Source organism: Dermacentor silvarum, chromosome 7 (genome assembly GCF_013339745.2).
Source record: "Dermacentor silvarum isolate Dsil-2018 chromosome 7, BIME_Dsil_1.4, whole genome shotgun sequence".
Classification (NCBI taxonomy): Eukaryota; Metazoa; Arthropoda; class Arachnida; order Ixodida; family Ixodidae; genus Dermacentor; species Dermacentor silvarum.
In genome coordinates this window covers 100,248,000-100,269,496 of record NC_051160.1, presented here as the reverse complement: position 1 = coordinate 100,269,496, position 21,497 = coordinate 100,248,000, and the positions used below count along the sequence as shown (strand labels likewise).

Below are 21,497 nucleotides of genomic sequence, written 5' to 3'. Positions count from 1 at the left end.
ATACACGGAATTTGAGGAGCCTCCGTGCACTCCGCTGGTGAGCGGAGCGACGGTATAGATGGACCAAATCGGTTTTACGACTTAGAGAGGCCAGACGCATTCAAAGAAAATTCGCGTCGCATTGCTGTGCTGCAAAAGCACCGCTGGAAATTTCTGTGAGACTCTAGATCCACGTAAACCTCTGTCGGTTGTCTGGAGAACCGTCCGCTGACTTCGAACAGCTGCTCAACAGCGCCGTACATTTAAATGTCTAGCCCTCCATCAAGGACGTGGAGAAGGAGAAGTAGCAGAAGATTACTGCGCAAGGATCGTGGGCCCGACGTTCCAGCTTTGCACACCTCTTCCTATTGTTACCCCTGACTCCCGAGATCCTCGTATGGACGTATTCTTCGTCCATCGAAGAACTGGAGGCGACACTCGCTGGGTGCAGGCGAGCTTTCGTCCCAAGACCCAAGGCATCACATACTCTGTGCTTGCAACCCTTGGTCAAGAGGCCAGAGATGCACTTCTTGGTCTATACAACGCATCGTGGCGTGACGGCTTGGTTCCTATCACGTGGAAATCCAGTCGCCTTGCTAAGCTCCCCAACCTGGCAAATCTCTATGGAACGCTCATCTTGCCGTCCAATAGCAAGTGGCCAGCTGTGTCGGCAAGGTAATGCAGAGAAGATCCTTACACGGTTACAATGGACATGAAATTTTACAACGTCTATCCAGAGGTAATGGCTGGCTTTCTACGCGGACGCTCGTCAATAGATAGCGTTATTGACCTTGTGACGTATTTACAGCATCAGAAACACCTGAAACGAATCACTGCGGCCTTATTTCTTGATGTTAATGGTGTCTACGACACTGTACATCATCAAGCAATTCTGGACGCCTTAGAAGCTGTAGGGAGTGGTGGGCACGTCTTTCGCTGGATGCGCAGCTATTTGATTGGAAGGGCTTTCTTTATTTGGACTGAAGACGGACCAACGCCGTCTAGCTATACCAGTCATGGTGTACCGCAAGGCGGAGTACTTAGCCCTACCCTGTTTAACCTGGTGCTTGTTGGTCTCGCCGACTCGTTAGCGCAAACCATGCTGCTCTCCTTATGTGCAGACGACATTTGCATATGGCCTTCAGGAGTCACACGTGTACAAGTCCGCGCACAAATTCATAAGGCTTCAACGGCCATGTCAACATATCTAAGAAGGCAAGGCTTGGCAATTGAACCTGAGAAGTGTGCACTCGTCGCTTTTGCTCCCAATGCATGGCTCCATATGCTTTGCGGATTAATGGCCAAAATGTACCATACAGACAATCACCCCAATTCTTGGCGTCATCATTGATAGAGACTTGTCTTCGAGCCTTCACGTATTGTACATGACAAAGCGTTTGGCTGCCATTGTGGACCTTCTCGCGTTTCTGGGCGGGAAGTCCTGGGGCGCAAGGGTGCCATCAATGCTGCAAATATATAAAGCGCTTATTTTTGGGCTTCCAGCGGTACAGCTTACCGTACTGGGAAATACTTGCACTACAAATAGCCGCGGACTTCAGAGTGTGCAAGCCGAAGCACTCAGAACTTGTCTTGATCTCCCCAAAACTACGTCATCGAGTGAGACTGTGGCCGTTGCCAGAGACTCCTCTATGACAGTCTACATTGCTACAGATGTCCTGAGGGCACTCATCTGACATCTGACTTAGATTCCCTCACACCATCTTTATTGCTTGCCAGCAAAGAGGCCACATTCAAGATTTACCAAAGTATACTAAGACATCAGTCCTCTTTGCCATCACAATTCACGCCTGCTACACGATTATCAGCCCCATTGTGGTGCCTGCACCGGCCGCAAGTACAATTGACAATTCCGGGCATCAAAAAGAAAGCTGGAGCGCCGTTGCAGGCTTTGAAACAAGCAACTTTGGCACACATTTACAACGTCCACAGATTCCGCCAACATGTGTACCCAGATGCTTCGGTAAGACGCCACAGCTCTGCTGCTGCAGTCATCAACCTGGCAAAATCTGAAGAAATCAAGCTAAAAACTTCATTTGTTACCACCTCTACGGGTGCAGAACTAGCGGCACTGCGTGCTGCACTTGATTTCAATAATCAGGAGCCACCACCACAAAGGGCAATTTTTAGTGATACCAAAGCAGCCCTTCATTGCATACAAAGCCCAATGCGCATGGACCCAATGAACAACTAGCCTCAGAAATACGAGAGATATATCATCGCAGCCATGACAAGTGACACAACATAGTCCTTCAATGGCTTCCAGGACATTGCAACATCAGCGGGTATGACCAAGCCGACGAAGCCGCACGATCTGCGCATGAAAGTGGTCAATTTCTCTTGATTCCACTTTAGCGAACAGACGCTGCGGCTGGGAGGCGATTGATGTCCCGTGAATGTGCTTTGCCCCTGTGGGACTCGGACATTTTCACCATGTGTCGTTTGAGTTCGTTGTCTCCAGATATACGGATGCATCTATCGCCTGGATTACGAAGACGTGAACAGACCATGCTGTACCTTCTGTGGCTAGGCCTTACATTTACAAACTCATATGCCTGCCTTATTGCAATGGCCAACAGCCTCACGTGCCACATGTGCAACAGCAATGAGACGCTGGAACACATTATCTGTGTCTTCCCGAGCGCTAATACCGAAAGACAAGTGTTGTGCAGAGTGCTGGACCAATTGGAAAATCGTCCACTAACGGAACTAAAAGCTTTAGGTCAGTGCTCCGGACGAACATCCGAGCTGAAAGCCTTACTCGCTTTACTAGGGTTCCTGCGGTCTACGGGCCTTCACGACAGACATTAAGAACGCCGCCCCCTACCGCTCTACAGTGTGCGCGGTTTGTTTGTTCTCGTCTCTACTTCTCCATGTCACCCCTTCCACTCTCTTCCTCTTTTTGTCCCCCTACTCCTTCCTCCAGTTCAGGGTAGCCAACCGGAATTACCTCTGGTTAACCTCTCTGCCTTTCTATGCATTCTTTCTCTCTCTCTCGGTCGGTCTTCTCTTCCAATAACTACGCAAGGCTTCTTAGCTCTGGGTCTGCTCGCTGCTGTTCGGCGAAATTGGCGTCACTGGCTGTCCCTAGTAAAGAGTCGTCCCGGTCGTCTTGCAACAGCGGGACGATAGGATCGCGCGAGATGCACTCATCATCAGAGTCTGTCCTTCCGGACTTGTATATCATGGTGATGCCGAATTCTTACAGCCGGAGGCTCCACCATGCAAGGCGTCTTGAAGGGTCCTTAAAATTGGCTAGCCAACAGAGAGCGTGACGGTCACTTATGACTTTGAATGGTTGGCCTTAAATTAAGGGCAAAATTTCGTGTTAGCTCAAATAATAGCAAGGTATTCCCTTCGTGTCGTTTAATAATTGGCTTTCGCTTTCGACACAGCAACCAGCTAGCGTAACATATGACCTTTTCAAGTCCGTGTTTATTCTTGAAAAGGACAGCGCGCTGGTCTACACTGCTTGCGTCGGGGTGCATTTCGGTATCAGTGTCTTCGTCGATGTGAGCGAGTACTGGCCGTCATTCCAGGCGCTGTTTTATTACTTCAAATGCCTCGACTTCTGGTATTTCCCTCTTAATTTCGACGTTGTATATTAAGTCAGAGGCGTCAGAGGCACCGCGAGGAGAGATAACTTCTTGAGAAAGCGCCTATCGTAGGCACACGGCAACACGGGCTGGGCGAAGTTTGTAATGACAGCTGTTTTCTCTGTACCAGGAAATACTCCTGGCGTGCAGAACAGAAGTTATTCGTAAGCGAAACGGCATTTCTCTTGCTTCAGGGTGAGCCCAGATGACTTGATGGCCTCTGTTACCGTTGCAAGGCGCTTAAGGTGATCGTAGAAGTTTGATGTAAGGACGACGACGTCGTCAAGGTACACTAAACAGGTCTGTTTAGTAATTATTTCTAATTGTATGGATAGCCTATCCCTAGACAATAAATATGTTGCTCTATGTTCACTCGCTTAAAACGCTTTGCGTGCTTTTCCAACCCTGAAATAAACCAGCAGACTTCAGTGACCGCATGGGCAGAGCTTTCTATCAACGGCATGCGAAATGCACGTGAATGATATGTCTCGGTATTGCGTCTCTTTCCAGTCGACAATGCTAACAACTTATGAAAAAAAATTTGGTTGATCCTTCTTTCATAGGAATCGGTAGAACACGAAAGTGAAACGTGTCTTCAGAGACATGACATGACAAGAACTTTATTTCAGTCCTGAGGAACTAAGATCTAGGCGAGCCGAAGGCTGCCCCAGATTAAGTCGGTGGCTCCGCCCACGATGGGACCGGGAGACCAAGTCCCGTCGCGATGTCGTGGGCCCTCTGGACAGCCTGGTGTTGGATTTGAAGATTGCTGCTCTTGAGCGATTCCTCCCATTGCTCTTTCGTGATGGGTGGAGAGGCGTTAAGGGCTGGGCACAACCAGAGCATGTGATCAAAAGAGCATGAGTCATGACCACATTTGGAGCACGACTGTGAATGGTCAGGGTCTATCCTGTTAAGGGACCGGGGAGTGGGATACGAACGGGTTTGCAGAAGTCTGAGTGTGCTAGCCTGAGGTTTGTTCAATTTGGGGTGGGGGGTGGAAATTTCCTCTTGCCGAAACGATAATGGGAAACAATTTCGTGGAAGGTACATAATGGATTTTTGTGGATGTTGACCTCGTTCCGAGCCTGGCTACCCCTGACAGCGCGGTACGTGAAATCGCGCGCTATCCGGTGGGCCTGCTCGTTAGGAGTACATCCGAGCGGGTTAACTGAGGCATCTATATGGGCTGGGAACCACGAGATGTGGTATCCTCCTTCGCTGCTCTCCCGAGTTCTTTGAAGTGCTTTGTTCACAATATGGTTCGCCTGTTCAGACACTAGTACGGCCGAGAAGGATCTAACTGCTGTGCGTGAGTCCGAGAAGGTGATAAGGGGAACTTTTGCGCTGTGAAAAGCCAGAGCGATCGCCGCTTCCTCCGCCACATGTGCAAACTTAGTATAGACAGAAGCTGCATTAAGCAGGTTGCCCTCCGCGTCTAAAACCGAGACAGCGAACTTATCCCCACTGTCATATCTGGCAGCATCGACAAAGACGGCCCCTAGTTTGTGCTGATTGATCTTTTTAAGGATCGACTTGGCTCTCGCGAATCTTCTACCCTCGTTATGCACTGGGTGGATGTTTCGCGGTACGGGGTCAACCATGATGCGAGTTCTGGCTTGCTGGGTCAGGCTAATTTTGGTCCCCGGTTCATGTCTGGGTTGGATACCCGCTTCTTCTAAAATTTTGATCCCTGGCTTAGAGAACGACAATCTCATTATTTGAGCCACTGTGTGAGCTTCTATTAGCTCATCGATAGTGTTGTGCAGTCCTAGCTCCAGCAGCTTCTCGGTGCTCGTGGACTGCGAAAGGCCGAGCACGCGCTTGATACCGGTTCTGATTAGAGAGTCGAGTTTGGCCTTTTCCGCCTTACCCCAATTAAGGTACGGCGTGATGTAGGTAACATGACTTAAGAAGAATGCCTGGTAAGCTCTGAGCAGATTGTCCTCTTTGAGACCGCCTCTCCGATTTGAGATGCGGGCTAAAAGTCTTAGGACATTACTAGCCTGTCCAGTGAGCCTGTTGAGGGCCGTCGAGTTACAGCCCTTAGCATCGATGTGGAGACCTAGAATCTTGATCGAGTCCATCCTTGGTATGGGATGTCCATTCTTAGCTCGAATTTCTATCGGCAGAGTTTTCAGAGGCTCAAGGTTTCTGACCCCTTGTCGGGACTGTCGGTATAACAGTAGTTCTGATTTAGCGGGGGAGAGTTCAAGGCCCGTTCTGGAAAGAAAGTTTTCTGTTGCCTCCAACGCGCTTTGTAACGAGTGTTCGAGCATGGCAAGCGAACCGCCCGGCGCCCAGATCGTGATGTCGTCCGCATATATGGCGTGACCCACGTTTGGGATTGCATCGAGGCAAGTGGAGAGCTTGTGCATGGCTATATTAAATAACAGTGGGGAGAGGACCGGCCCTGCGGGGTGCCGCAGTTGCCTAGCTGGTAGGGCCCTCCCGAGACTGTGCCTAGTCGGAGGTGTGGCTTGCGATCCGCGAGGAAAGATTTGGTGTAGTCATGAAAACGCTGACCCAGGTTAAGAGAGGAAATCTCTGTTAGGATGTGTCTATGCGCGACCCTGTCGAAGGCCTTGGAGAGGTCTAGTGCCAGGATCCCTCTCACGTCACGAGTCTTCTTATCAAAGATTGCACTCTTAAGCAAAAGCATAGCGTCCTGTGTGGAGAACGCCTGTCTAAAGCCAATTAGGTTGTGTCTAAAGAGCTCCTTGTTCTCAATATGCTCAGTGATCCTGTTGTGTATCGCGTGCTCCGCAACCTTGGCGATGCATGATGTAAGGGATATGGGCCGCAGGTTGTTTATATGTGGGGGTTTGCCTGGTTTGGGTATGAGTACCACTTTTGCGGTACGCCAGTCTATCGGGACCTGTCCAGTTTTCCATACCTCGTTTATTTCGGCCGTGACCATCTCGATTGCCCTATCATCCAGGTTCCTGAGGAGTTTGTTCGTGACTCCATCGGGTCCCGGGGCTGATCTGCCATTCAGATTGAAGAGAACATGTCTGATCTCTGATACGGTGAAGGGTTGGTCTAGATCAGGTGCCGAGAGTCCCATGTAGTTTACATCTACCGGGCGATCTTCGTCTTTGGCGAGGGGGAGATAGGTATATGCTAAGTTGTTGGCTAATTCCCTCTCGGTGAGACCGCTTGCGATTTGATTATTTATGAGCCTATCCGTCGCGAGGCTAAGGGTACCCTTAGACTGTTTATCGTTGAGTAGACTTTTCATTAAGCTCCATTTGCTACCTCTTCGCATACGCCCGTCCGTTTCGGTACACGTCTCGTCCCATTGCTGCCGGGCGAGCTGGGCCGAATAGGACTCAATCTCCTTGTTAAGATGCGCGATTTTCGCTCTGAGTCTACGATTGAGCTTTTGGGTCTTCCACCTGGTTGAGAGGGCGTGTTTTGCCTCCAGAAGGTGAGCTAGTCTCGAGTTCATTTTAGGAACCTCCAGATCCGTAGTGATTTGCTTGGTTGCTTCTTTAACTGCCTTGTTGAGATTCTCTAGCAGATCTGCATACATCTCGTCTGGTGGGGCTGTTTCTGCTCTGATTTTTCGAAAGAGATCCCAGTCCACATACTCATATCTGGCGGGCTGTCTGGATTTAACACGCAACAGAATTTCGAGTATGTGATGGTCACTGCCTAGCCCCTCCTGGAGGTTGTCCCACGTGCCTTCGATACCTCGGAGGAAGGTGAGATAGGGGGTTGTATCTCGACTAACCGAGTTACCGGATCTGGTGGGGAGCCTAGGGTCTGTTATAAGTATTAATCCGAGCTCTGAAGCGTTGAAGGCCAAGTTCGTCCCTTTTGTACTTTTATAACCGTACCCCCACTCCGTATTGGGGGTGTTAAAGTCACCCGCAACAACGAGAGGTGTGTTTCTCGCCGCCCTAGCCGCGGTGCCTAGTAAAGTTTTGAATTCTCTTTTCCTATCCGATGGAGCGCTGTACACATTTAGAATGAAAACATTAGTCTTGCTTGTTCTGCTGGGTATGATCTCTATTAGCTGAGCCTCGAGGCCCGCTTTGTACGCGGGGACCTTGTGCTCAATGAACGAGCTGTTCTTTCTGATTAGAGTAGCAATACCTCTGCCCTTTTCTCCCCTGTATGCTATCGTGCGGTACCCCGAGAGACAAATTTCTTCTCCACATAGAGTTTCCTGTAACAATATGACTTGCGGCTTGTCCGCAATAGACCTGATAAGCTGTCCCAATGGGGCCTTGCGCCTCTGGAAACTTGCGCAGTTCCACGGCCAGATTTTCAGATTGTTTATATTCGCGTTCGCCATTTTGCCTACTGATGATGATCAATTAGCCCTTTAGCCCCACCTTCGGGTCTCGGGTTTGCCTGAGTCTGCATTGTCGAACCCGTAAGCCTGCCTTTGAGTTGGGCCTTTGGTCTCTCTATTTGAGTTAGTCTCGTCTCCATCCCAGAGAGCATTTCCATCATGCGTCCTAGAGTTTTTTCTATGGAAGCTAGCTGTCCTTTGCCCTTTGATTTGGCAGGAGGATCGGCGGCGGTAGCTGGGGCTTCGCTCGGCTCCGCCATCTCATCCTCATCTTCTGTCTCGCTCACTGGTTCTCGGTTGGGAGCTTTACGCTTGGGTTTGCCAGCAAACGGGCCCAGAGCTGTAATTTTATCTTCATCGCGGTTCGAGATTTGTCCTCTAATGATATTTAAGGCCTCCTTAAGCTCTGCGAGTTCGCGCCTGAGCTGTTGATTTTCCGCCTCAAGTGATTGGATTCGGGGATCATTCACATGCTCTGATTGTGCCTCAGCATTTGCTCTTTTGGCCGTTGGAGTCTTCATTCCCATCGAGGGCGCTGTGCCGGAGCCCTTGACTTTGTCGGCCCACGTGGCCCGCTTCATGGTTTGGGAGCGGGACCGAGACCGTCTTCAGAGAAACTGTTGCATTTTCGCTTCGTGAACTCATGGTTTGCGGCAACGAAAGGCGCACGATTTGTGGGCTGGCAGCCATGTTGCAGGTTTGTTGGCGCGCACCGTCCTGCTGGCGAGTGGCTTCATCGAAGGTGCGAACATTCTGGTCCGGCTACGTAAGGGGCTACGGCAACCAGTCGAGGTGTGACGCGCACAGCTGCAGGAATGACAGTGGCAGATTTCGCACCGTGCGACGCGAATGCGCGGAGGCATTCTGCTTCACGCTGGCGTGTCTCTCGCCGGAGCAGAGCGAGATCCGCCCGGCGTCGTCGTTTCCTTTCTGCGCCTTTTAGCGTAGCAGTTGTCTTAGGTGGTGCCCTCACAAGCGAAACAGTAAGTGATGCACTGCTGATGCACGTTGAAACCAATCCGTTGGCGACGAGGCACCACAGGCTAATCCGACTATAACTGCCTACACGAGGACACAGACAGAAGTACATGGATTTGTCTCATCTTCGTGCTTGTGGATGTAGATGTTCTTGCGGCTTTGTTTATTGCGCATTATATGCCTTAATTGCCGTAAATTTAAGAGCAGTCTATACTTTTTGAAGTGCAGAAGACGCTGCGAACGCACTTTATCACTACTTACAATGGCCGCCGCTTGTCGAGACGGCCAAATCGAAATGCGCCAAGCGTCTCAATTCACTGACTTGCTCGCTAAAAATTCATAAGGGCGTTTCATGTCGCGTGTCCGTACATGCGTCCGGGGCGTAATGGTTTAAATATTATACTTCTCTCCTAGCGTTCCTGTGTTGTAATCCTGCGATCGGAAAATTTTATTATTGTTTTTGTATGATTATTTATTGTATAATTATTGTATTATTGTAGTTATTGTAGGCTACACATCGTTCTTTATTGCATGGCTACACCGAAGGAGGATTAAAAAATGCAATGTTTAAGTCTTCCTTGGCTACACGGCGTTGGAGCCTCCGCTGCGCTGTGACTACCGAAGCACTCCCTGTCGGCGCTCGGTAATGTCACGATGCCGTACTTCACTTCACCGCTCCTAGAAGGCGGTGCCGGAGTATCACATCCGCTACGATATCAGTCGTGAAACCCGACATAAAACACTTTCGTGTTAAAAAACTAATTTTTTTAAATTGCAACATTTATAAGGGTTGGAAACATCGCCACTTCCATGCAGAAGTGATATATAATACCCTCAGTAACCGAAATGAGACCAAGCCGCATTCATTCGAATCAGAATCAATAGCAGCCGTGCGCAGCAGAATTTATACTCGGGCTCACAGTAAAAAAAAAAAAAAGAGAGATTCACGCATAAACTCATGTGGGAGTTGTCTACGCAAGTACTGCTCCACCTGCTTGTCTCCATGCAGCCCGGTGTCATTGTCAATGTTATGAAACTTGATCCGGCCAGTGCAAACGCTAGCGCTGCAGCGACACGAACTGCTTCTGAAGGCGGCGTAAGGTTAATTGACGACAAAGCAAAGTACTGCAGGTGGCGGCGACTGGTGCGCCGATGACATTCCGATCATTGCAAGTCTTTATCTCTCTTTTGCGCCTTATTCGTCCGCGTCGAACCATTTTGAACCGTGATCAACTGTACTCCGACGGCAGCTGCGTATGGTACGGCGGCGTGGGCCAATTGTTGAAAGCGATCGGCGATGGGGACAGAGAGCGCTGACTGCTGATATCTTTGTGAGCGCTGTGTTCTCGCCGCTTTGTTCGCGTTGAAGCAAGAGGCAGCACGAACGTTAATTCGTTCACTGCTACGGGCCCTCTCTCGAAAGCGAACGTCATACAGGACGGACGGACGGACGGACGGATTTCCCCGTTGGGTGAGCAGAGAAGTGCTTACGCCTTAAAAACACGAGCTGCACTTTCGCCGGAAAGGCGAATCAGTATTACTTGAGACACTTCTTCCAAGTGAACAATTCTTCAAGGTCAAAAGAAGGTTCTTCAAGTGCACCTTATAATAAAAGTTATATATATATATATATATATATATATATATATATATATATATATATATATATACCCGTCCCCCGAAAAATGAGAAATATTGCCGTACGTAATGCTCTCTCGTTGTTCTCGCGTTTACTGCTAAAACACCACGGAATGTTCACTTTGCGACGTTTTTTACTTAATATAATCTACTTTATATATTACAACTGAAACCTGTGAGCGCAAGTTTATGACCCATCACATAGTATTTAGGGACAATTGTTCTTCCAGTTTTCGGCACGTAGTATGTTTTGGTAATAGTATTTTGCAGCAGTAATCGAAGTTTCCCAAGCCTTCGCATGGTTTTCTGCTATGCATCAAACGAACTATATGTAACTTTCATAAGCAGAAAGGGTCGAATAGAGGGCATAGAAAGCAGTAATTCCTAAGTAACTGTTTTTTCTTGTATACTGTGGATTCTTTTTTAGTCTGCCGTCTAGTATTTGCCTTTATGCCTTTTCAATGGTTAATACATAGTCCCGAAAACAAGCGTTTTATGTATGCGTGCCATCCAAGTACATTTAACTCGCTTGGGCACTTAATTTTAACGCCTATGCAGGCATGATTCTTGCCCATCCTACTTTGTCCTGTCGGTTTGAAATACCCAGAACGCTAGCATATTATATATATATATATATACATAGAATGTACAGAACGGCAGAGCTGGCTTTTCATCCAATAGATTTATTTAAAATGTTTTCTTTCTTCGTAATATTGATCGCGTTTTTGTATTTTCAACATTTTGAGCCTCCTCAAATTCGAGACGAAGGTATTCGTTTTCTGTTGATTAGCGCCGTTGCTTTTATTCAACCGCACTCGTACTTAGCGAATGGGAAAAGGATGGCGCGTTGAGGGCATCGGGTGCCTTTTTGTTGTTGTACTGGCTGTAGTTGTTGACGTCAACATCAGGCAAGGGTTATATCGAGGTGGACAGACGCACTCGTAGCGGCAGCAGAAGCCTTGACCACCAGGGCACCATGGAGGGAGCTTTGCATAAATATGAGGGGGCAAGAGGAGGAATAATTAGCGAGCATTTTGCTACCTAAAAAGAAAGATACACTCATGCGTTAGCTTTGGGACTATAATTCTCAGTAGGCCACGTACTCTTTCGTGTGGCACCGGTTGGATTATATATTCGCCTATAATCGCGAGCACTCGGCTTTTAAAGGGACGAAAGCTTTGTAAAACATCCGCGACTGCGACGACAACGTGCTAAAAGACCAAGACGGCATTAAAAGCAAGGCGAACTAGCAGATTAGACGATGAGCGGGTGTCAGCCAATTAGAAAAATTCTCTGGCACAGGTTTGTTGCCTGCGGATGCCCCGGTGAGGGAGATGAAATGTGCAGCTTGTTTGCTTGGATATTTGTGGACACAGATCTTTTTATTTTAATTTGTAGCGATAAACTCACAAAGCACTCTGATTCATACTATAGATAGGAGCGGCCATCATTGCTACTAACGGAGAGTGTGTCCACAAAACTGTCAAGCTATCGCTCTGCAAAAATGTGTCTAACAGGATTTCTGGTGTAAGGAAGCAAATTAATGTTTGCACTTTTAAGCGAGTTTAAAAGGCCGAACGTAAACGCTCGTTTTATAGTGCACTGGCAAAAACACTTCAGCTGACTTCTGTTGACTTCTAAGGCGACGAGATACCACAAATAATTTTTCGAGTTGAAACGCGTTCTAATAGGGCACTTGGTCTGAGAATTTTTCAGTTTACTTATCGTTCTTTAACGAAGTGAACAAAAAAATCAAGTGTGCGAGTCTCAAAAACTGGCACAGCACTATGGCGAATAAATCACATCTTCGGAGGGCAAAAAGTTCATGAATCGTAACATTTATTTAACTACATAGCATCCATAATAAATGTTTGCAAGTACATTGCTCGAATTATAGGGAAGGTATTTGTGAGCAGCATGGATTGTAGAATGAAAAAGGGGTGAAGGCAGCAGAATCGCCTCTATGTGAAGTGTGCTCAAGTTCATGCAACAGAAGCATGTGCAGAGACCTGCTGTGCAGCAGTGCGCAACGTTGGGTTAGTTAATGTTGCATAGCTTCTAAGTGCTTAATATTGCATCATTCTCGTTTCATATTCGTAGTCAGTCAGACTCAGATGTTAACTGGCATGAAAATTTTTGTAGTGCCCTTACATTCATGCTCACCTGTGCTTTCTTTCAAGAAATTGCTCAGCAGAACGGGAATGCACTACTGATGTGATTGTTGCATAGTTCGTGCGGTAGCGTGTACTGTCCAGTACTCCAGTTTCCGTGTGCTATAATCTGTAGAAGGTTGTTCAACTACCGTATTTCTAGGACTAAAAGTGGTACCCCCTACTTTCCGCAAGTTCCGAAGAGAAAATTGGTTTATAAGACACCTATTGTTACCTCAGCATGATGAAACGCTATTATGCACACTGGTACACTAACTGCAAAATGCCGTACTTGCCCTCATTTCGGCACCAAATTTTTGTAAACGTAATTTTTATGAGCCATAAACTCCAGCAGAGAAAAAAATAACTCCTTTTCGGTGCAGAATACCAGCATTTATTGCACATTATATCGAAGGCCTTGTCCTCTTAACACAGCCAAACGATGCATTATGCAGTGTAATTTTTGTATCCAATATATATATATATATATATATATATATATATATATATATATATTTCATTGTAGAGAGGGAGCATCCGCGTCTGTCCACCCGCGAAGAGAGATCGGAAGAAGCCAGTGCTTATGCTACCGTCTTCGTATATTATTTTTTTTTATTTTTAATTATAGGGGTTCACGTGCCAAAACCAGGATCAGATTATGAGGCACGCCGTAGTAAGGGTCTCCGGAATAATTTAGACCACTTGGGATTCTTTAACGTGCACCTAAATCTATGTACACGGGTGTTTTCGCATTACGCCCCTTGGAAAAGCAGCCGCCATGGCCGGGATGGTTCGTGCTTAGCAGCCCAACACAACAGCCACTAAGCAAACACGGCAGGTGTCTTCCTGTATTTCTTCGGCTTGCCTCACTATCGCGCACTTCAGAAGCTCGCTTTTTAGCTTTTGACTGATTATTTATTCCCCCCAGGGATTCCCATACTGCGAAACATACGTGTGTTTTGTTGAATCAGATTCTTTCGTAAGCTATGCCCAGTAAAATCTTTCTAATTTAGATGGTAAATTGGTTTCAATTTTCTTGATGCATACAAATGTTCCGCTATTATCTCTGTAGCCTCTGATCATATCAGTCAAACAAGCAATATAGCCAAGGCCAGAGCAGCAACAAGAGGAAGTGTCTTTATCAGAGTAGCCACAGTGGAAGCTGTTGTTGTCCTGACACAGATGTACCTACCACAGAGTACAACCGGTATCTAGTGGTACCTGCAGGTACTTACCGCGCGCCTCCAGGGGCTACGTTCTAACTGGTGTTGCAGAAGTCGCGAGGAGCTCTTTTCGTCGCGGGGTGCTTTTACCATCGCGAGACTAAGTGGCATTTTTTACAAGTAAAGCACCAGGAGGACACGTGTAACAGGCAAATGGAGGCCCCAGGAAATCACTTCAGATTTTTAATAAATCAGGTGGCCCAGGATCTTCGGGGCACCCAAGGCACAGCGGGGTGATCAAAGCTTGAAGCAGGGCGGTCCGACGGTTGGTGCCGCTGAAGCTCGAGCCTGCCAGGGGGCGTTAGCATACCCAATTGGCTGTCCGCGACTGTGGACAGCCAAACCCAATAAACCCTTGGCACGCGCAGGCCTCGGTGAGCCCCAACCCCATAGACTAGCCCTGGTTCCAGCTTTGGTGTCCCGAAGGCGCCGCCAATAATGCGAAACAATGACACGTTACTACAAGTAGTAAAAAACGAATAATGAAATATAATAACGCCCAGCCATGAACTTGTGACGCTCAATTTAGTGCTACTGCGCCCCGCGACTTTTACAACACCGGTCAGAACGTTGCCCCACCGGGTACCTACCGGTAAAATATTGGAAAGTTCGCTCCCGTCCGGGTTCTCGGAACCTATGGGAGTTCCAGACGCTTGAAAGGACGCGCACCTATTGGGAAGGTGGCTGTGTGGGACCACCAGACTTTTTTTTAAAACAAAATCACCCAGAAATGGCTTCGGAGGCTTCGATTGTATCTATAAGTTCATGTGTCTGGAACTTATGGAAGCAGAACACCTGACCGAAAGCACGCTTGCAACTATTTTACAAGTATGTACTCGGTGGCAGCGCTTGCCTATCTCCCACATCACCAACGGATGCTCGTCTATTTCACCAAAGCTGTGGTGGGACAAGGGGCGCCCTGAGACCATCGCACGTCTCTATAGGGGCTCCTTTCGAGACGAGAAATGATCTAGATGACTTGTTCCTAGCCTGGCGGAACTTCTCCGAAGCACAGGCTACAGAGGCATTTCTTGTACGACCAATGCGGAAAACTTCAAGTCACCAACTTTTTGTGTATCTGCGTCTGGTACGAGTTAGTCATTGAGTTTTGTATTTGGCGAAGTACCCCTGATAATAGCGACAGTGTGTTCAGGCTTTGCTTTTTGTATCTACGATTATTTGATATCAAAACAAAGAAAAGTTTAGCATGCTCAGGTGGATACGGTCAGACCAGCAATACTTGGCTCAAAATGAAACCGTTTGGTAAGACCTTCATTGTCGGTGGAAAAAAACGAGAAACAAACCACGTGAAAAAAGAGGAGACGGGGTGAGAGCTTCACGTACCTTGCACCTTTCTCTGTCTTTTAGGTCCTCTCCACATATGGGGTACGCCTATATTCAGAACATCATGTCATAATTGAGCCAGGCTAAACTTTAGACTGAGGTAAGTTGCAACGAGTTGTACACATAATTATGGCCAAGTGAAATGCTCATTTCGATGCGTTGAAATAATGTCGATTGCTTCAAGCTTTTCAGTGCTTTCTCAATTATGGTGCCAATCGAGCGCTGGAAAAAAGTATAAGTTTAATGAAGTGGTGATAAAATCGACAATATATTCGCTTGCGAATGCTAGACACCGGCAGAGATGTTGGCACAGTCTAATTTTGACGTTGACGACGCAGACTAGCGTACGCGATTACGAAAAGAAAACTGGCCTTGGTGCTCGGTGCTGCCGGGGACGTTAACGATGTGGCCGTTAAGGAACATTGATACTTCACTCAATGAAAGTGATGTGTTTAGCGCCAAAAATTACTTAAGATACAGAAACAAATTTAGAGAGGCACACAATTACAGCACAGGAACTTGACTGCACCTTTACCCTTCGATTATAGCTTATATTGCAATGTCAGTAATGGCATAAAGATTGCAATATTTCCATTGAAGATGTTAGAGACCCCCTTTAACAAAAGCAAGTATGTAGGAATATTCTTTGCGGATTTTGTAGCGAATCTTCGTAATTGCATTGCAAATAAATTTCGATTTTTTGCGGGGTTCCTACCATCGTATTTTTTCATACACATATTTGCGTCACATGCCCGAACCACAATCACAAGTTATTTGTGAATTAATGCATAGCTAGAAATGAAGAACAGCTATGTGAACATTGCTGACGGAAGGTAGCACATCGAATATCCCGTTAAGCATGATATTGCGTTAAGCAAAGTCGCCATGTGTATGAATACCCTGCAGTGTAAACTGAACTGGAGTAATAATGGATAATCAGAGTGCTCGAATGTCACTCAACTCAGTGTGTACGTTTGCTTCATGTTTAGCTGCTACTGGATCTAATTGGCAAAAAACGTTCATGTCCTAAAAGGTGGAGACTATGACCGTGCAACGTCGCAAGCATTGTTTTTTATGCTGAACAGTTGCGCGTGGACAATTACCTGTGGAAACACATATATGTCATTAAAATTGGATCCTGACTTCCAAATCAGAAAGTTTGCATCTTGCGCATGAGTGTGAATTCAGGGAACACATTTTACATATTCGCTTGTTAAGCAATTCGGGGCCCACCCTTCCGTTGGAAACAGCGCCGTGACAAAAAAAAATTAACGCCACCGCTCGGACTGCCGGATCTTTTAGTAGTAATAGACACAGCTGTGCTGTGAATGGACACAGCTCGGTGTGCGCAAATTCATGCGGAAGGCGCTGACAAAAAAAGTACTCAAACCTTAAAATATTGAACAGAGATGGTCAGAAATAAAAACGCAGCGAGATAACTTATGTGCATTCCCAACCTTGTCTTTGGGTGGTTTCCACACAGGAGCCCACTTGAAGTGCCCATTAATGCTCTGAATACACACCATACCTGCAACAAATAGTGATTCTTTCAATTGCGCTGTTCCAGGGAGCAGTTCATTGCATCCTGGGATGCCTCCCCTTTTTCGACACTGTATGTGTTGTAAAACACAGAAATCAATGTGGAGGCTTTAGCTCCTGGATTCACAGAATTGCACACATTCGATATATTCGAGCTGTTGCACAGTCACTGATTCTTCCCAGGCAAGCTGCCGTGGCAGTAATTTCCTTCTAACGACAACAATTTATTTGATAGTTTCGTTGTCCATACAGTTCAGTGGAGAATACACACTCATAGGTACGCGAGGCTACCATCAATGATAACCCTTTAAATATATAAAAACTGCACGCAGTCATTTAAATTATGCACTTAGTCCCGCGTCACGATATTTACGACCGCAACCCCTGCAGCCCAGAATGGGAAACTACTGAGCTTGTACAAGCCGCGATGCAAATCAATGTTTTTAAAGGTACACATCTTCGACAGAAAGCTTTTCTTCGCCTCTGTGATAGATATATGAAGAGACAAAATTGTCAGCTACGTTTGCCGCAACAGTCCCGAAGTTTAGAGGCCGATGAGGCCGCTTTTGCAGCCGTAAATACTGTGGAGTGAAAGCCTATAAGAAGGCTAACCTGGAACGGTGCCACCTTCAAAACACTCCTCAGAACATCAATAGTCGTGGATGTTACACAGACTGTCGGCAATCGCCCCCCCCCCCCCCCACCCACTTCTTCTTGGCCACATAAACACAGCAACATGAGGTCGCAAGTGCTCAGACAGCCTTTCTCGGTGGCCAGGAGATAAGGGAACCCCTGCGGACGATGCAGAATTGGCCTCTAGCCACTTAGACTCACTTTTTTAAACCACTGTATCCGAGTACACGTCAATATTTAGTGACTCTATAAGCAAGTGACAAGATAGGAAGAAACCATAGCAGTCGTGCAGTTTCGTAAACCACTCACCGCTGAACAAACACAGGAACAGTTTGCCTGATGTCGACAGCGTCATTGGTTGTGTTTCTCCAGCTCTTCACTCGTAGAAAACCTACGGGGACAAAAAACTTGCTAGTAGGAAGTGAAAAACCGAAGAAACTAATTAACACGACATTGATGTGGCCGCAGAGTTATCACATATTGATGAGGGTGGTACAAACGTTTTATATTTGATCAGACACATTGGCCCGCAACTAAACACTGTTATATCAAGGTATATGCCAATCTAATATACCTTCGAGCTTTCGCTTATTGTGAAGTGATGTGAGTGAACAATCACATATTTGTTTAGCATACCGACTTTTAAAGCAGACAGGAACACAAGCGTAATTATATGATCCAGCTGCACCAGGTGGAGAGCAATCGAGCACAAGCTGAGAACAAAAAAACTTTGTCAACTGTGTCGCGGCAGTCAGCGTGAAGGCTACTTGGATTGTGCTATCCTCTGACAAATTCTTTGAGTGATGTATGCGACGGGATCCGTGTCTGCGCGACATGTCTTGAATGTTTCGACAATCCGATACAAACGGCGCACCCTGCAGCGTGTGGCAAAGAGAATCATGAATACGCGTGCCTTTACCTTTGTTCACAGCCACTGGGTTTATTAACCACGTATTGTTCAGACGTGCCACCAGAAGACATGCTAATTTTGCAGGGCACGTAAACACTAAGGCTGGGAACTTAAAAATTAGGTTTACTTGTATCTCGTACATGTCCTGGAACTTTTTTTTGACAAAACCAAAGGTTTTTATGAGCCTGAGGTTTTGGTGTATATTACACATATTATATTTTTGTACGCAGGTCGTTAATGTTCGATACTAGGCACTCGTAAACACATATTACCACTCATATTAGCACATAATCGCACACATATTAGCACTCATAAACACCACTGATAAAGTCTTCCCAGCTGCATTCATGGCATCGTCGATTGTTGTGTTCATATATTCAAGTGACCCAAAGTTGTGCTCTTAGATGCTCTTTTCAAGATATAATAAAGGAAAATACTAAAACAGTTTACAGGGATAGGCTAAATTTGAAAGGTTACCTTCCTGCAGAGGGTAGTAGTCGGTTGTTTTCGAAGTAGGTGAACAGGTACGGCAAGTAGCCTTTCTCTTTTTTTATTGCGATAGCAATTATATGGACACTCCAAAGCAGATTTCTGCCGTCGTCGTCGCCGTCGTCGTCGCCGTTTCCGTCGCCGTCGCCGTGAGGTTCCGTATGACGTCAATGGAGATGAAATCGTCGCCGCGCGCCGCCGAACGCTTTTTGTGCGAGTGAAAGGGCGCGAGGGACGCGCGCTTTCACGGGGAGTGAACCCTCAGCGGAGAACCAACGCGTGTTCTGCGCCGTGCTCCCTTAAGGGCTGCAGAAGTAGGCGTCTCTTTCCTCCTTTACAATCACCATATATGTAGAGCAAACGTGCCTTCCTCCGACGCGCGAAAGGCCGTGGGGGGTGGGGGAGGGAAGGGAGGCGACGTTTAGCTGCGGCACCAAGTGCCTATTTATATCACAGGCTACAGCAACAGTCACCAACGCCGCACGCATTTTGTGCGAACGCGGGCAAAACGCCGACGGCGTCGACAAGTTCTGCGTGCGGCCGGTGCTGCTGCATGCCCAAGGTTATACAGCTGATAAAGGTACTATCATTACTCCGTATAGCTCTCTACAAATTTGCTATCGCAATTGATGCTTCGCCTTTCAGGTGAAACTGCGAGAACTTTTTGTACTTGATGCTACATGTGATTTTCGCAAGACTAATCAGTTGTTCAGAAAAGGTGTTTAGGCTATAACTTCTTGTAGCAGCGTATATAAACCAATAATAAGCACGGACAATGGCATTATTAGCGAATGCGGCAGGCCAATGGTAAACAGCACTACCGAACGTAAAGCTTCCTGAATTCGGCCCTACCTTTCACATGTCTTTTCTCACGCACGCACTGTTCTGGAAAACATGTGACAACTATTGTAGAGGTGCTTAAAAAAGCCGTCAGATTACGCGGAAGTAGAGCAATGTGAAGGTTTTATCAAATTACACGTTCTCAATTTTTGCTTTTAATGCTTATTAAGCCTCCAAATGATCTCAAACACCATTGTGGGTCACCATTCAGTGCCAGAAGGGCAACCCACAACTTCATCGCAGCCTGTTTTTCAATATCACGCATTTAATTGTCATTATGAGCACATTTTCCCGTGAAGCTGGCGTAGTGAGACTAGGAACGTTGGGAAAAGCTATAAACATGTTTTGAACGCTGTGCTGAATGAACGACATCATTCAAAGACAGTAAATTCAGATGAGAAATACGACATGATAAATGGTATATATGGCCAAATTTGAATGTGTGTACGTATATATGGGCTAAATTATTGATTGCTAAACCATAAATTGTTGCCTATTTTAACGTGGTGTGTGAAACGCTAGCAATGTTCTTCCGCTGCGCTGAGAGAACGCAAAAGTGGCAGAAAAATTATATTCAGAAAAATGTGCATAATGACTCGAGTGACCAGTAGAGAAACTTTGAAGGGTACACGTTAATTGCCACCTTTACAGAAAATTAGCTTGGCAAGTGCTTCAGAGCTTTGGTTTGCCCAGTCACGGCCGCTGGATGAAAAAAAGGTGCGGCCTGCCGCGTGCATCGAAAACGGTGTGATCCGCCGCGGTGCCAACGCGGCAGGCCGCACCTTTTTTTTTTTATCCAGCGGCCGTGGGCCAGTGGCCTGAAAGGAGTCAGCGTGCGACAAAGCCGGTATTTAATCAGAATGGGTGATGCATGGGCATAGATTCAGGAACATCAGGTACTTACGTATTTTTGAACTCCTGAAATAAGTGCCCAAAAGCGTTATGAGGCCGTTCACTACAAGGTTTCCTTGAGCTAAGAGAAGATTCTAATACAGCGAAATTACATTTGCTTGAAGTAGTGTCCATGTTAGGTATCATGTGCGGAGAAAGTATCATATGTGTATATTTGAGCTTTTTTTATTAATCACAGAACTCGCGTTGTTTCCTTACATTTATGATCTAGACAGGCTTCGTAGTAGGTTGTTTCGATGTCCTCAGTGAAATAAACAAGGTACCTGTTTTATGGTTAGTAAAACTGTGAGTAAGCCAAACTGAAATTAGAGTGCTTGTGGCATAATTTTAGTTTCCGTTAAGAAAGCATTCATTCACCACTGCTGAAAAGCGTTACAAGGTAGTTAAATGTTTACCTTCCCAAAGTTCCGAGAGACCTGCCCGTCACATCAAGCTTACACGAAGTGGGAAAATTTACCATAATAGTAGAGATTCGAGTGTCCAGAAATATACCAGTTTCCTTGGGAAGACTGGCTAGCGATCTTGTTTAGAGGTCGCAGAAAACGGGGGCCGCCAAACTGTGGTATGCATGCAAAGCTCAACGTGTTTGGTTGATTAGAGCGTTTACAGTAACTAAGTTTAGGAAAACGTTTTCATGGCTTCGTGTAGGAGACATACCTCGAACAGAAAGTAGTGCGAATTAAGGCATAATCTAATCGAATGGTACGAGGGACGCGCGCTAAGAGTAGTAGCGCTTGTTCTTTGTTACCTTTGATGTGGTGCTTGCTGTTTTTCGGCTACGTTTTATTGGAAGCAATTTTACGTATGGAAGCACGTCACAGTGCTTTGTACGATTTGTTCAGAATTTATTGTGATGTCTTGAGAAGAATTATATCTGTAATTAAAATGAATTTATTGAAAAAGTGGAAAATAATGTTAGGAATCAATTAAGGTAAGTCTGCATGA

At 46.5% G+C, this 21,497-nt stretch overlaps 1 protein-coding gene across 2 annotated transcripts in view; it reads right to left on the bottom strand.

Annotated features, from left to right (window-relative positions):
- Positions 1–17,894, bottom strand: part of LOC119459657 (uncharacterized) — a 57,611-nt gene extending 39,717 nt beyond the window's left edge. The window contains exons 1-3 of one of the 2 annotated variants that reach the window (XM_049671078.1): positions 17,711–17,894; positions 16,687–16,757; positions 15,230–15,277 (exon numbers count right to left, since the gene is read on the bottom strand). In XM_049671078.1, coding sequence (XP_049527035.1) covers positions 15,230–15,277; positions 16,687–16,757; positions 17,711–17,756 — 165 coding nt within the window. In that variant the 5' untranslated portion in view covers positions 17,757–17,894. The remainder of the gene's footprint in view (positions 1–15,229; positions 15,278–16,686; positions 16,758–17,710) is intronic. The other variant, XM_049671077.1, reaches the window with a different exon arrangement.
- Between the last annotated feature and the right edge of the window lie 3,603 nt (positions 17,895–21,497).